Raw genomic sequence first — 16,104 nt, 5'->3', positions numbered from 1 at the left:
ATAATCTCGTATGGCATGTGACTTATGAAAAACTTTGTATTAAATTTAAACATGTTCAATAAATTGAAATCACTTTTAACATTCTGCAGATTGATTAAATAATCAATCTACAGAAAATTTCTATTTGTTCCATTAGTTCTATCTGTTAACCTTGATTAGGTTCAACATCATATTTTCTCCTCCTGATCCCTAAAAGAATTAGTAATGACCAAAAAAAATAAATTTACAAGTAATTTTTAATAATTTCTAATAATTATAAAATTATTTAATATATATTCATATAAGATTAAATTTATTATCTAAAATAAATTAATAATTAAATAAACACTTTATTTTTAATCTTAAGAAATAATGAAACAAAAGTATTCTTAAAATTAAATATATATAGAAATTTTATATCTTTCAAATTACATATATTTAGAAAAATTGATATAATTATTTGTATATTTTTTACAAAACATATTATAATATGGTATATTTCACTTAGAACATTTTATCTTCATCACACAATTATCAAACTTAATCTTATTTATTGTAGAAAGGACAAATAGAATAAAATAAAATATATGCATTTCTTAATGTATATTTAAGACCTCACTAATTTGGCCTAGGTTTTCTTTCCCTAATTACTCCAAATTAGCGAGGTTATGTTGTTCATATATTATTTTTTAAATATATACAGTGTTTTTCACTTAAACATCTAGCCCAAGGTAAAAGAGATCTTCCAGTATTGCACATGAATGCATGTAGTACATGCATTCACTTGCTTGTTCCAGCACTAAAATAATCAAAGAAAATCAGTTTCAAATGATTTAGCACAAAAATGAAAATAATCTCTGAATCTAGCCTTCCTTTAAAGTTGAAATTGCAGAAATTGATACAAAAGAGAGCTTTATTTTTTTAGAGAATATGTTCAAAACAATTGCCTTCTGTGGCAATACAAAATGTAAGCAGTCAAGTGTGGTGTTATAAACAACACAACAGTGTTGTGTTGTCCTCTCTAATAGTTATTATATAATGCTATCTAGTGGGTTCCAATCTGCAAGTCACTGATGCATGTCTGTATAGGAATGAGTTGGCATGCTAATTTGCTGATAATAAAGCAGCAGTTTGGTATCAGCAAATTTGCATGTCACCACACCAATGGAAAGTCATTGAGCTATTTGTCCACAGTTATGTTTAGGATGTTCACATATTGGCCATTACTAAAAGTGTCACAAATAATACAGGACCAACAAGCTGTTCATCCCAAATTTCACACCAGGCATTTAAAGTAAAATGTGCTTGGTGTCATATATGTTGCATAAACTGTTAATACATACTTTGCCCAGTGGTGCACATTATGTCAGTTATACACTCCATTTTCGGAAAACAGTACTTCATTAGCCCATAAAATATGCTGAAGGAGTTTTAGTTCATCATGCTATAAATTTAACATCATGTTGCATCATTAAAATTGCTGTATGGCATCCTCTGCATGCTATACTGGTTGCAGATAGCAGCAGAATAGGTGCATGTCATGGTAATGTACATTCAGTGTATTTGTGTCTGCTGCAGTCTTTAACCTAATCTAACCTACGCTGGAAAAATTATTTTGCCCCTGAACAGTAAATGTTTAAGTGGACACCCTTTTCATTTCAAAATATTTAAGTATATAAACTTATATAATATATAAATTTTGAGAATGTTAAATGTGATATAAAGCATTAAAAAATACAGAAATTCCTTTTAATTTGTAAAGATTGTTATATATAAAATACAAAAATGCATTAATATTTATACTTTCTTAAATACAAAACATACAAAACAATTTCATTCTAAATTTAGTTAAAAAAATCAAAAAAAAAAAAAATATGAGTGAAAAACTTAAAAAAACATATTAATTAGAATACATACTTATTTAAACTTTTAAATAAATTATTATCATGAATATATTTGATTACACTATCTTGAACCAAATATTTTATGCTTTCCCCTCTTCGAATAGCTCTCCTATGAAAGAATATGTTATTTTGCATCTTTTATATCAATTTATATATCATTAATATAGTATTTACCTGATACGTGTAGAGCTTATTTCATTTGCTATCCATTCAGTCACGATGTGAATATTTTTCTATTTGGAAAAAGGTTTAAATTGTTTAAAAAAAATCATCTTTTCATACCAATAATTATAAAACTTATTTTCAGTTTGCTTGAATGGAAATTTAAGTTGTTTTATTTACTTTAAGTTTTAAAACTGAAAATCATATAAACTAACTAATTTTTGAAACTGTGTTCATAAGGTCACTAACAGTAAAAAACATTTTATGTATATAAATGTACAATATTTTCTAATTTCAAAATCCTAACTTAAAATTAAAAAATGCAAGTCTTTATAGTCCTATTAGTATTAAGAGGGTCTATTTTCGTACCCATTATAGGTATGGTCAGGTCTGCAATAAAGTGGTAGATCGGTAGAGACATTTTTATACATAGGCAAAGTAGGTAAATGCCTATGGTGGCAAATATTGAGGGACAGCAAATTATAGCACTATGAGATACATTTTATATTATAAATACTTTCTTGCATATTTTAAGGATGTATTCATAGAATATTCAGTATAAAAAGGGAAAAAATTGCTATAACTAAGAATGATTTTTATCTTATGTATAATCAAAGTATATACAAATGAGCAATTATTTATCGTCACATCATCATAATGCTTAGCTGCAATTTTTAATCCTATTTTTCATTTATTTAATTTTAAAAAATTGCTCAGACGAATTTACTTTTACAAAAATATATATTTCTTGAGACTATACATACAGGATGAGTCAATTTCATTTGGTCCCTTCACACACTGTTGAGGTAATAACAATTCCTTGGCTGAGTCGACCTTTTATTGTAGGTTACTCGTCCACCATCCAATGCAAAAAAGTTAAAATAGTCTTCTAGCGGTGGCACAATAATAAAATTAATAAATACATTTTAAAAAAGGGTGAAGGGACCGAATGAAATTGACTTGTCCTGTATGAATAATCTCCAGAAATATATTAATTTATTTAATTTAAAATATATGCTCTTCATCTCAAATTAGTAGTGGCTTGCCCCTATACATCATACTTTTCCTTTAACAATAGTCATGCCAGTCATCTATCTAACACTTTTCATGGAAAAATTTTTGAATTGAATATGACTTCCAGTTTTCATTGGAAGTTTTTATATAGTTAATTGGGGCAATGAGCTAACACATTTGTCTAATGGGAACAAATCGTATTCAAAACATAATGATCACATTGTCTGCTACCATCTAAAAGTGTAAAGCAGCATGTTCAATGGTTATATACAGTGTATACTTTGGAACAGTGGCATGCCGTGACATTTAATGACAGGGAAGCTGCGTTTCTGTAAGAAGCCGACTTCCAGGGGCAATCAGTTAATTGCGTGTCAGTGATGGTCTAGGGCAGGAATGGGCAACCTGCAGCCCTTGGGCCGCATGCGACCCGCATTCATATATTTTGCGGCCCGCGATGCATAAAATGTGAATAAATATATCAATTTCCCACCTTCAGGAAGTATGCAGCAAAAATTCAAATGTTATTTTTACAACTTATGTATGTGAATAGTTTTTCCATCAATGAATTTAGTAAAAATTAAAACAAGAAACCAGCTAACACACACATCGAAACTAATTTAAAACTAGCAGTGACGAATATTTAACTAAATATTTCCAATATATTATGTTTACATCAGTTCCAGAAGCTAAATTAAGTATACCTATGCTAATTTATAATTATATATGAATAAATAATTCTGATTTACCAACATTTTTTTTCTCTTTCTCTTGTATGCAGCCTGCATCAGTTCAAAAGTCTTAAAATGCGGCCCTTACATAGAAAAAGGTTGCCCATCCCTGATCTAGGGTCCATTCGTATTCATTTGTTCGATAAGCCAGTAAAAACTGTAGACTTCTCTAAATGTATTTTTAATATCACAATTACATTCTAAATCGCTAGCCACAATATAAGGGCTAAAATTAAAAATAAATTATAAAAACTTACTCAGTGAAATAAAATGTGCAGTGGCTATACATACCTGGTACAATATATTGTTCAATTGTATTAATATACTTTTAAAGAAAATTATAATTAAATGTAGCTTTGTAAAGAAACGTACATAAAATTAACATAAAATATTCTTTACTTTTTAAATTTTAAAACAATTCACTTAGTCAAATAGCTTGATACGAGTGGCTAATGATGGAATCAGAGACGGCTTAGGTAGGTGTGCAGTGTGTGCATGCCAAATCCCGAGTGTGCCAGTACCGGTCAATGTCAAATGCCTCTTGTCGCATCACTAGTGTACCTCAAAGAATGCGACAGGGTTGTTGTAAATTTTAAACGTTTCTCACCATAGCTGTAAAAATCTAAATATGTTAAACTTAATACTAAGTAGATTGTCCATCATTTGTTTTCTAATTAATTCGTTTTAGGACCAGTGTCCATGAAAATTTCCAAAATTTACAACTTTTTAGTCACTCTCATTGAACTGGAAAAATTTCTGTCTTTATTATCTAATATTACGAAGAAATCAGTGCCCCTGTACTGGGCTAGAGATTGGTTCAGTTCAGCTTTTGTTTAAGTAAAATTCTGGCTCTTTATTTATGTCCCCAATTCCCTAATCTCTTAATTATTTAATTATTTCTTAAGTAGAAATAAGTTGAAACCAGTTACTTTGTACATGAATATTTGTAGTCTTGGGAAAAAAGTGGAAAGACAAATTTTAATGATAACAGATATACAAATCGTAAATTTAAGGAAAATAAATTCTGGAGCTTTTTTGTACTTTGTGCATCTCATTCATTAAATTTGGTTGTAAATGATGCTGCCAAAGTAACAGTTAATTTTTTAACATTGTACAAGAATTGTACACGTTTTTTTCTACATACCCTTATAGATGGGACATACAAAATCGTAATATCACTGGTTTAACATTGAAATCTGTAAGTAATATAAGATGGGAGAGCAAAATAAAATATCAAATATTTTAATGGATTTTTTTTTAACTTTTATCGACTATACAGAACTATCATAAAAACATACAAGTAAATTCCTATTGGTTGGGTTAAGTTATAAATGTACTTATGATTCACATAATCGGGCGAGGACAGCTAACAGCCCAGAACCAGTTCTAGATAGAAACATCGGAAGCATTATATGTGTATAGCTTCCATCAGCTAAACTGTGTGAGGTTGGTGCTCTGTAAAGCGCATGCGTCAATGCCTATAATCTGGCTGCTTAGAAGCTGACCCAGTTTTGACAATACAGCGCTTCCATTTCACCACTGATATTCAAATATACAATAGCAATCTTATCATTTATTTCACATGTAGTATAGAAATTTGTAATAAGATACATAATGCAATTATAATAAAATATTAATTTTAATTAATTCAAGCTACGTTAAAATATGAAAATTTATATTTTAGAAAATACAAAAGAAGTGGCGCTTCCACCGCTTCCAATGACAGCACGCCACTGCTTTGGAATATTATGCACCTGACGTGCTATACTGTCCTTAAGGTCTGAGAGCAATGTTATGGGATCACAATAGACCAAGTCTAAAAATCACATGGATTTAAGTCTGGGGATCTGGGAGATCAATATGTCACCATCTGTACGTTTCTATATTCAATGGTTGACTCAATGGTGAGAAAACATTTCTAAATGGATCATTGAGTTCTCCATTGAGAATAGTGACATCAGTGCTGTTTCACCATCGAGCTCAACGATCTCAATGACCTGAAAGACCATTAAGTATTCAACAAACTAACATGGCAGCTTCCATGAAACAAGTAAATTTCACTTATAAAAACTATCAATTCACTCTTGCTGTGGATGTTATAATAGCAAACAGATTAATGAAGAATCTGTATATGATAAAACATGTGATTGCACAATTTTGTTGGATAATTTGGTCAATATTAAAATATTAAACTTTTTTTCAGAAACAACCTCCACGAAAAATTGATTACAACCAATATTTAGCCCTCTTTCAGTCTTCCTAATGATATAAATATCCAAGAAATTCAAATTATTAAAGAAAGACTCAGTATAGAAGAAAATGATAGAGATAAGGGTTCATTTGAATAAAAGGATTTATTTAAATAATGGTTAAGTGAGTTACTTTAATTATTTAGCAAAACAGTCACAATCTCCTTAATTAAGTCGTCCATCATGAAAGTGCCCTTTCAACGGAAACATTTCTTCTTTCTACAAAACGTGATGTCAGATCATTCAATGGAGGGACTCAATGGCAAACTCACCAGTGATATAAATGTTGAATTTAGAAACGTATGGTATTTCAGCTTGAAAAACGCCCTCTAGCGGTGGTTTTTAAAACTAACTTTTCTTTCCTCTAGAAAAAATTCCCCATTATCTCATTACAGCATTCCCAAACTTCACGACTCTCTGATGAATAGTTTTTGCTGTAGCCAGCTGGAAAATGTCATGTTTAATTTTGAACAACTGTAAGAAGTCAAAGTCCAATAGTTATTTTATATCTTGGGCATTATTTTTAGTTATAGTTATTTTCTTTTCAGGGTCTTTTTATTGAGGATAGAAACTCCTGAGAACACTCAATGTGCTAAATTTCAAAAACAAAGGCAAAAGATACTAATTTGCATCAGTGACTGATCCTGTGACACGAATGAAAGTAAGTAAGGCAGTGCAGAGCTACATGGAGACCAGATAAATGACGACACATACATCCAGCAGTGTGGTGTAGCTCCTGACAGCAACCGTTATAGAAGCGATTTGTCTGGCATTCTTAATAAACGATCAGCATAATAAACTTATACTTTGTTTGAGTACTTTTTGGGTGGAGATTTGATTTTGATTTGATTTGATATATATATGAAAAGAATTTCTTTGATTGTTGTTTATTTTTGTTACTTGACTTTTTCAACATTTGAAATATATACTAATTCTTGTTATAATTAATCATTGTTGTTATTAATTTCATTACTGATCAATTTAATAAATATTTATTGTGGGTTTGTACTTATAAGTGTTTTGGATTATTATATTTTGTTCCCATAGAGTCCAGGCCTGGTACTTAAATTGAACCTTAACTTGTGTAACCCCACCTTTTGCAGTATGCTACACAACCCTGTATAGTACAATTGAAATAATACAAACCTGATACTTGTAGAGAACATCTGATTCATATATAAATTGATGAGGATTTGATCCTTCTCTTGTTATTACTACCAGACCATATTTTTCAACAATTTCTTTAATCTATTAAACACATAAACTAAGTTAGTTTTAAAATTTAAGTACAGTACATTTAAATCTAATCAATAACTAAATCTTATAAGATTTAATTAACAGAAATAACATTTAAAATCATTGTAAGTTCCATACTTTTAAATGTAAACACACATTTTTAATGCATGTTGATTAATGCTATATGATCATATATCATAGGAAAATAGAGAAGAAATACTTACATCATTTTGCTTCCATATTTTAGCATTACCAAATGATTCTAGTAAATCTGCACCACATAACAGTTTTACTTGAATAGGATAATCATCATCAAAAATACAAGATTGGTTATTTGCAGAAATATCTACAAAAAATTTATAATATTGTATTTTATTTTATATTAATAATAATAATTTTATTAATATGATTTATTATAATTATTTAAATTCATTAAAACACCAAAATTATCTGGATAAATCCTATCTAGAGACTTAGAAACTTGGACTTTTTAATATAAAATTATAAGGCCAGATAGCCAAGTGATCAAGGTGGCAGTCTACTGCTCTGGGAGACCAGTAGCAAATCTGAATGGTCAAAAAACACCAGGAATTTTTCAGGTGGTGGTCTGTTCAGATATGTTGGGCCTCATCCCTCACCATCCTGCTACCCCATTGTGGGCCTGGCCAAACCATAATAGGGCTAAAACAGGCCATTTTAGTGCCCAAAGAGCTGAAAGAGTTTAAGGAAAAAAAATATATATATATATATAAAATCACAATCAATATTAAAAATAATGTTGCCAGCTTCTTTAAACAAGTAATAATTATAAACCAGAATTTTAGGTGCTAAAAAGTGCATTTTAGGTGCATATTATATGCTCTAGAAACCTCAAAATACGCACTAAATACCTCAAAATATGCATTTCCTTTTCTACCACATTTTCTTCATCACATCATCATGATTCATGAATACTTCATATATATATATATATATATATATATATACATACATACATACATACATACATACAGATACATCTATATGAAAACTAATTAAGCATCAGCTGAGTTATTGTAACATTGTTTACTTCTTCAAGTATTTTCATATTCAAGAGTTTAGGCACCTTATATTCATCTTCAAGAAGAGCTCCAGCTAAAATGGCAGTACCCATTTTTTGTTGCTCATCTGGTTTCATCCACCACCAAGTATATCTGTTCATTTTCAGACTCATTTTGTAACTTTTCCAGCTTTGTCAGAAACACATCTTCCCTGTAGGATTTTCTCAATGTTCATTAGGAATTGTCCTATGCATGTATTTCTCCAGAAATAATTTAACTGTTGGGCATGATAGTTTGGAAAATGGATTTCTGTTTCACACATCACTTCACAAAATTCAAAATTGAAGTTATTGTTTGGCACAGAATCAATCCTATTTTTCTGCGATTGCAATATAAATAATTGTTTACGCTTACACTCAGCATTTTCCCGCAGTTTCACATTCTTGTGTTTAGCTGTTTGCACATGCTGTTGAATTTGAGATTTCCTGTTGCAAACAATATGCGCATCACAATCATCACAATGCAGAACCTTCCCATCGGTGCTAAATATTTCAGGCCCTCCAAATTCAGCAATATAGGACCACAAAAGAGATGATTTCGATAATGATACTTTTGACATTTTCAATCTGTATCCAATAATGTAGACCTAACTTAAGTCTATAGCTGCATGTTGCAAACTAACAAAATGAAAGTGACCCCACTGTGTACATATTTTTTAGGAAGAAGAAGGAGGAGAGGCGTCGCCTGGATAACAAAGTCTTAGGTTAAATACCTTTTGGTATTTTTCTGTCAGTGTCTAATGGGTAGCAACAGGATGTTAATCATTCAATCATAAAACAAACCAATGAGAACCAGTTTGAAAAACGGGAGACTGCTGGGGATTGAAGATGGGAGATTAACCAGAGAAATATGTCAAATTTAGGTTCTTTTTATACCAAAATATTCTCAAATACGCATTTTAGACTTTATTACCAAAATATGCATTTTAGGTTTTATAACACGACCCCAGATACCCATATCAATGAAATAATTGCAAATTTGGAACTTTCAATGCAAGGCCATCATGCAAAAAAAATATATGAAAACCTAAAAATCTGGTTTTTAGTTATAATTATATTTAATATATTTAACTTCTATACTACTAGATTTGGGTAACTTACTACATTTTGAACTACTTTAAAAATTATTTGAGCTACATTTTGAGAATTCTGCTTTACTTTTATAAAACCTATCCGGCAAATTTTGAGGTTCTCATAGGATGCATGCTGTTTATATGCAGATTATAATACTGTATTAATAATACTTATTATATAAACTTCTAACCAAATACTGGAAGCAAATACTAATACTTATTACTTAATGAAAGTAGCATTTTCTATACATAGCCATATTCCATTTGCTTAATAAATTACATCAGTTACATGGTATTTGGCATAATGTATAAAAATATGTACACTCAAATCTGTTTTTGTACGGTCTTTTTTTGTGCAATTTGTTTTGTGCGGTATACCAATTTGATTGAAATTCATATACTGCACAATAAAAATCACACAAAACAAATTGCACAAATAAAAAATCGCACAAAAAAAGACCGCACAAAAACAGGTTTGAGTGTATATCTCAGATAATTTGAAATCACAATTATTTTGTCCCTTGGATTTCAAATTAATGAAGATTTCCTGTATTTATATGATGTTTTTTAATAGTATTTTTGTGTACTCTTTTACTTTTAAAATTGTTAATTTGTTTAATTTTCATATATTCTTACTATATTTAAACTTCTAAAGATGGGTTAGAAATCTTAATGATTTATTAATCATAATAATACATAAATTTACCATTTTAAAACTAACAGTTCACTGATTTTCATAATATCTAACTTATGAATAATCAAAAGGCTACACAATCTTGTAAAATTGGAGATAATGATTATTATTGATGAAATATAATTTAAGTTTATGGAAATTAAATGAAAAACAAAACATATTAGTAATCTTATTAAAAAAAATTCTTGCATAAATATCAAATTTATAGAATATGTACCAAGTGAATAAAATTTCCATGCAGAGTAAAAAAATATGTCATGCATCTTTACAAGTACAAAATTAACACATTACATACCTGAAAATGACATATATATATATATCTCATACACAATTAGTATTAATATCCTACTGCATAGGTAGATAATAACTCATCAATATATAACTTTAGTTGTTTAATTTAGATTTAGCTACACTTGCTAGAGACTTATCAGAGATGACGTTAATCTTTACAAATGTCTCTTTTACTATATTTATTAATGCTGTTGATAACCAGTCTTCTTCAATGATTTGTATAATCAGTTAATTTCTGTTAAGTTTACAAATCTGGAAAACCAAATATTTAATTACCAATGCTCTGAAATTTTTTTTGTTAACAGTATATAGCAATAGAGCTTTATAATTTTTTTGTTTTATTTTAAATTTGTATACTATTTTCTAATTTACTTACATCAATAATTTCTATAGATATTTTATTGTACTTTATAATATTAGTTTAATAATTATATATTTTAAAAAAGGAAGACATTTGAACATATTTCATATTTATTTTTTATTCTTTCTTTTATTAGAATATTAATGAAAAAATACTTTTAAATTTATATTACCAGAACTTTGTCCATGCTTTAGATTCTGAATCAGTTGAAAAAAATATTTGCTGTCTTTTGAGTTTACTTTCTTGTAATGATGATCTAATACTTTTACTGTTTCCGTCCAAGATTCTTTTTTACTCTCCCAAGTATCTAATCTATTTCAAAAATATCAAGAAGTATTAGTTTATTTACATTTAATTATAATTAAAAAAAAAACATAAAATTTTTTCACTAATTTCTACAATTACAAAATAAAGAATAAATAAATCAATGAGAGAACAGATTAAAAATTTAAAACAAATTAATATTAAAAAATATATTTGATCTATACATATATTTTTGAAAGTATGTGTGGTGTGTGTCTAGATGTTTGCTACAGAAATTAAGGTGTTTATAAATGGTGATATTCCCAACAAGCCATTTGCTAAAACATTGCATTATTTAATAGCAAATTATAAAAAGTAAAATTTAGAAACAATGACACATATTGCTAATTAATTACTTTTGAAGCTTAAACTTTTACACACACTACTTTTTATTTAAATGATTATTTTTATTTAGACAATTCAAAATTTAATTAATTTTCTATACTTACATGATCCAATCACTTGACTGTAGAGCCAAATCTACCATAGCACATCTATGTTTAGCTTCAATCAATCCTGTTTTGTTATAACCATCATTCACAGGTGAGATGATGCCTCCAATTACTATAAATTGCCCAGTACTGTGGAGATAATCTCTGGCCAATTCTAAATATGAGAAAAATTTTTAAATAAAAACTTTCTACATAAACAACAAATTGTAAAGATTTTATTTTTGTTGGATATCATTGAGTATTAAGACTAAGTATTTTGTTTGATAGTACTTGTATTAAGTATTAACTTGTAATTTATCCCCATAACAGGAAAACCCTAAAAATAATTGTACATTTAGAAACAAACTTTTGTATGATATTGAGCTGCAAAATTTTTCTTATATTCCTTTTAGTTTGAACAGATGCATCTTTGTTTTTTTTTTCAAAGATTTCTTTCAACTATTTGCTGAAAAAATAAAGTTTTTTTTCAGCAAATCTGTATTTCTATAAACTACGTAAAATGAATTCTGTATATTAACTATGTGTAAATAAATAACTTTACATTGTCAATAAACTTCACACCAGAACACCAGATAAACATTTTTAATTTCATTCTTATTAAGAGAAAAATAGTAATTTTAAATATTGCTTTGAAATATTGTCCCATTTGTTTTATTTTAAATCGTTGTTATCTATGATTTACAGTTAGCCAACAAATATTTATAATGAATGATTTATCTCTTATGCTTCTATTCCATTTTTTTAAATCTCAATATGTAATTGATTTAAACACCATTATTTTCTAGGAATTATCACATCCACAGACTCCAGTTGTGGATTGGATAGAATTTTTGGAGACTACAGATGTGATAATTCCTAGAAAATAACAATGTTTGAACCAATTACATATTGAGATTTATAACAAACTTTATATATATTCGCCACTGTACAATGTCAGCACATCATGATTTTCTGAACAAAAAAGTTGGTAACCCTAGTGTGACATGACCAAGCTGCTGATTCAATGATTTTGGCACTAAATCTAGTGTTTTTGGTTTTTTTTCTTATTTCTTTCTTTCCTGTGAGCACTAAGAGAACCTCTTTTAGCAAGCCCATCATGAGTTTGGCATGCCCACAATGGGGCAGCCAGGTGGTGAGGGACGAGGCCTGACATATCCAGACAGACCACCCCTCGAAAAATTCCTGGGGATTTCTTTGACCTATCCGGATTTAATCCCTGGTCTCCCAGAGTGGTAGGCTGACACCTTGACTGCTCAGCCATGTTGCTTATTGTCATGTTTGTAAAATTTAGCTGTGTGTGAATTTTGGTGTTTTTTGATAATATTTGGTGCTTTTGTGGTACTTTTTGATAGTACCATTTATTACTTTTAAAAAATCAGATAATGTGGATGCCATTATTGTCAATTTCTTACAATGTCCTCAAAGTCTTTTACTACTACGAATAAATTTGTATTTAATAGATTTGGCAATAGGAAAATTAATAAAAATAGTTGGGACTTATGGTTTCTAAGTCTCCCAGAATTACTAGGAGACTAAAATTTGACAAAAAATTTTAAATTTCATACTCCTAAATTAAAACCTATTCTTCCTGTATTTAACTTTTGGGTTATATACTAAAGCATAATCAAGAATATGCAACAATGTTTTGAAGGTTTCTGAGAGTAAAAAAAACATTAAATTCCCCATAATTTTCACTTCTAAAATGAAAAATTTCCAGAATCAACTCTTTGGGAGTTGGCAAGGGCAAGCTTATTGGATTGAACCTTATTGGTTTAAGTATTAAACATATGAACCCATAACCAACTACTAATGTTCGGTGGTCTTAGCCACTCAGCCACAGGTGGACAGCAAAATTATTGGAACTACAATCTGATTTTTTGTAGTTCCAATAATCTTACTGAAGACAGATCATTTTTTTCTTCTTACTCTTTATGCCTTGTGGACACTAAGTGGACTTGTTATTTTGAAAATGTCATGTGTCACGCTGAGAGTTTTGTTGTTTTAATGCTATTGTTGTGTACTAGAAAAACATTTTTATCATTAATATTACCAAATAAATTTGTTTTTTAAGTAACAAAAAATCTGGTGCTTTTCTGATGTTTTTAATATTTTAAAAATTCAGCCCTTTGCTAAGTAACTATTGACAACACTAGACATATCTAAAATATTCATGGAAATGGAGGTACAATTATACCCCTGAACGAGATGGTTCGACCTTACAAGAGCTGTAAACCATACCCATAGAAGCAAAGAAAAAGTCAAAGGAATACATGCGACCTTCACGAGATACAGCACTCCAAAATCAGCCTACTTCTAGGATTACATGATTGGGAGTCACATTCTGCACTTTGCTAAGATTTTCGCATTTAACTAATTTGCCCAGGCGACCATGCCAGCTTTGAGTAGACCAATTGACCATTTGCAGAGTACTTGATATTATTTAAGAGGTATGGGGACTTGCCCCCACGTAGGCACTTCAATTTGAGCAACAGCAAGCACCAAAGCACACGACTATATGTGGAGCATCGGTCAAGGCTCACCATCACTTGCCTTGACTGACATAGAGCTTGGAGAATAGGTAGTAGTAGTACTGGTTCACAGTAAAAACTGACCTTTGGAGGCACGTATGTCACAAAGGGTCATATCTACAGGTATGGTTTCATTAACTTTTTTTGTTCATAACAGGATCTACAATTCTGGGGATGGTTTATTTATTTATTTTGTTAAGTTACAGCAATGCAACACTTGGGGATACCTTCCAGGAGGTCTTTTTAAGGGTAACTGGTCTCTATTCAGGCATTACAGAGGTGGAGAAAACCCAGAAAACTCTCCGTCCTGGCAAGGCACAAACCCACAACTGAATTCCCAGTGTTCAGGGTATGGAACTCCTTGGCCACTGGTGGGCTCCGGGGATGGCAAATCCTTCATTCAGAGTTCACATCTTACCAAAATGGAAGCACTTAGGTAATCAAACTGGAGTAATGTTGCCACCTTTTCAAAATTGCCGGCCTGGATGGCAGGTCAGGTTTGTTCGAACAGAAGTCATTGACGCAAGCGCAATGTTATTTTACCATGCAAGGAATAACATGCTAACCAGTTCTAAACCAGTTAGGGATTTGTGTAGGAGCAACTTAAATTAAAAAATGAAATAACTTAGCTTTAAAGAGCTAAGAAGCAAAAAAAAGGTCGACAGGTTGCGACATACTTGGCATAAGATGGCGAATTAACTTTCGGTGAGAGTATGAAGTCTTTCACTGTTAAAATAAAGTAAATTTATAAAAATATTTGCTAGTACTTTGTTTCATCATAATTTCACAATTTCTATGAAATCCCGGACAAAATTGTTAATCCAGACAATGAATTAAAAACCAGACGGGTGGTAACACTACACTAGGAATATGCTGGATTGGCAAGTGCATTGTATTTAGATTCTTTTTTGTAAGCAGTATAACATCTATTAGAAATTAACCAGTGTGATTATAAATTAGGCCAGAGTTTATTACTGATAGAAGAATTTTAACAATGAATCAAACTATAAAATCATTTCTTAAATTGTATAAATTTATACAAGAAAAAAGCGATAAAGATAAAATATACCGAACATCCTCAGATGCATATTCGTAATAGGGTTGTAGGATCCACATGCTAAAAGCACAACCCAATAAGGGGGAGGCATCTCAAGCAGACAACTTCTACTGCAACGCCACCTTTCGGATATATTAAGAACAATTAAATCATTATTTTAGTTAAATATAAATTATACAAAGATAACGAGTCTTATAAAATGCAATTTGTTTATTTTATTTTCATTTTACGTTTTTCTTGAAAATATGTTAGAATTTTTATCGTTGGAAAATTTTTGGAGATTCAAAATTTTTTTGCATCTGGACCCTTTTCTGGGGAATGCCGGCCTTTCATCCTGTCACCGTAAAGCATCTAGAACATGGTTACTAGCTGCTATTGTTTTCACCCAAGGACTAAATAATATATGTAGTATAACGGCCGGATGGCCGAGCGTGATAGTCTACCGCTCTGGGAACCGGAGATCGAAAATCCGAATGGGTCGGAAAATCCCCGGCAAATTTTTCGGGGGTGATCTGTCCGGATATGTCGAGCCCCGTCTCTCACCACCCGGCCGCTCCATTGTGGGCCTGACCGAACCCATAATGGGCTTGCAAAAAGAGGCTCTCTTAGCGCCCACAGGACAGAGAGAGTTAAAAAAAAAAAAAAACACTAAAAACCGATTAAGTACAGCGCATACTTCAGATTGAAGCGGTCTCCACACAATCAAAATGATAATAGCGAGGTTGAGGCCGAAGGTTTAAACGCGAAAACGTGTACGTCGGACGTTCAGCACCGCTTTCCTGTAAGCCTAGAAGTTTGACAATGACGTTTGGAAAATCAGTGGAATCATGCTCGACATTCCAAACGTCATTGTCAAACTTCTAGGCTTACAGGAAAGCGGTGCTGAACGTCCGACGTACACGTTTTCGCGTTTAAAACTTCAGCCTCAATCTCGCTAATGAAGGGGATATGAATTTTGCGCAAATTTATTTTCT

At 30.6% G+C, this 16,104-nt stretch overlaps 1 protein-coding gene across 1 annotated transcript; it reads right to left on the bottom strand.

The window, feature by feature from the left end:
• Positions 1-1,867: 1,867 nt before the first annotated feature.
• On the bottom strand, positions 1,868-15,238 carry LOC136981233 (nicotinamide/nicotinic acid mononucleotide adenylyltransferase 1-like). Its single transcript, XM_067277510.1, has 7 exons — positions 15,143-15,238; positions 11,543-11,699; positions 10,963-11,102; positions 7,497-7,618; positions 7,183-7,284; positions 2,058-2,116; positions 1,868-1,992 (listed from the first exon to the last, which is right to left on the bottom strand). The coding sequence occupies exons 1-7, from the start codon at positions 15,219-15,221 to the stop codon at positions 1,884-1,886; spliced, it is 768 nt and encodes a 255-aa protein (XP_067133611.1). The 5' UTR covers positions 15,222-15,238; the 3' UTR covers positions 1,868-1,883.
• Between the last annotated feature and the right edge of the window lie 866 nt (positions 15,239-16,104).

This window comes from Centruroides vittatus, unplaced genomic scaffold, assembly GCF_030686945.1.
Source record: "Centruroides vittatus isolate TY-2023 unplaced genomic scaffold, ASM3068694v2 contig_749, whole genome shotgun sequence".
Classification (NCBI taxonomy): domain Eukaryota; kingdom Metazoa; phylum Arthropoda; class Arachnida; order Scorpiones; family Buthidae; genus Centruroides; species Centruroides vittatus.
This window is presented reverse-complemented; position numbering and strand designations above follow the sequence as displayed.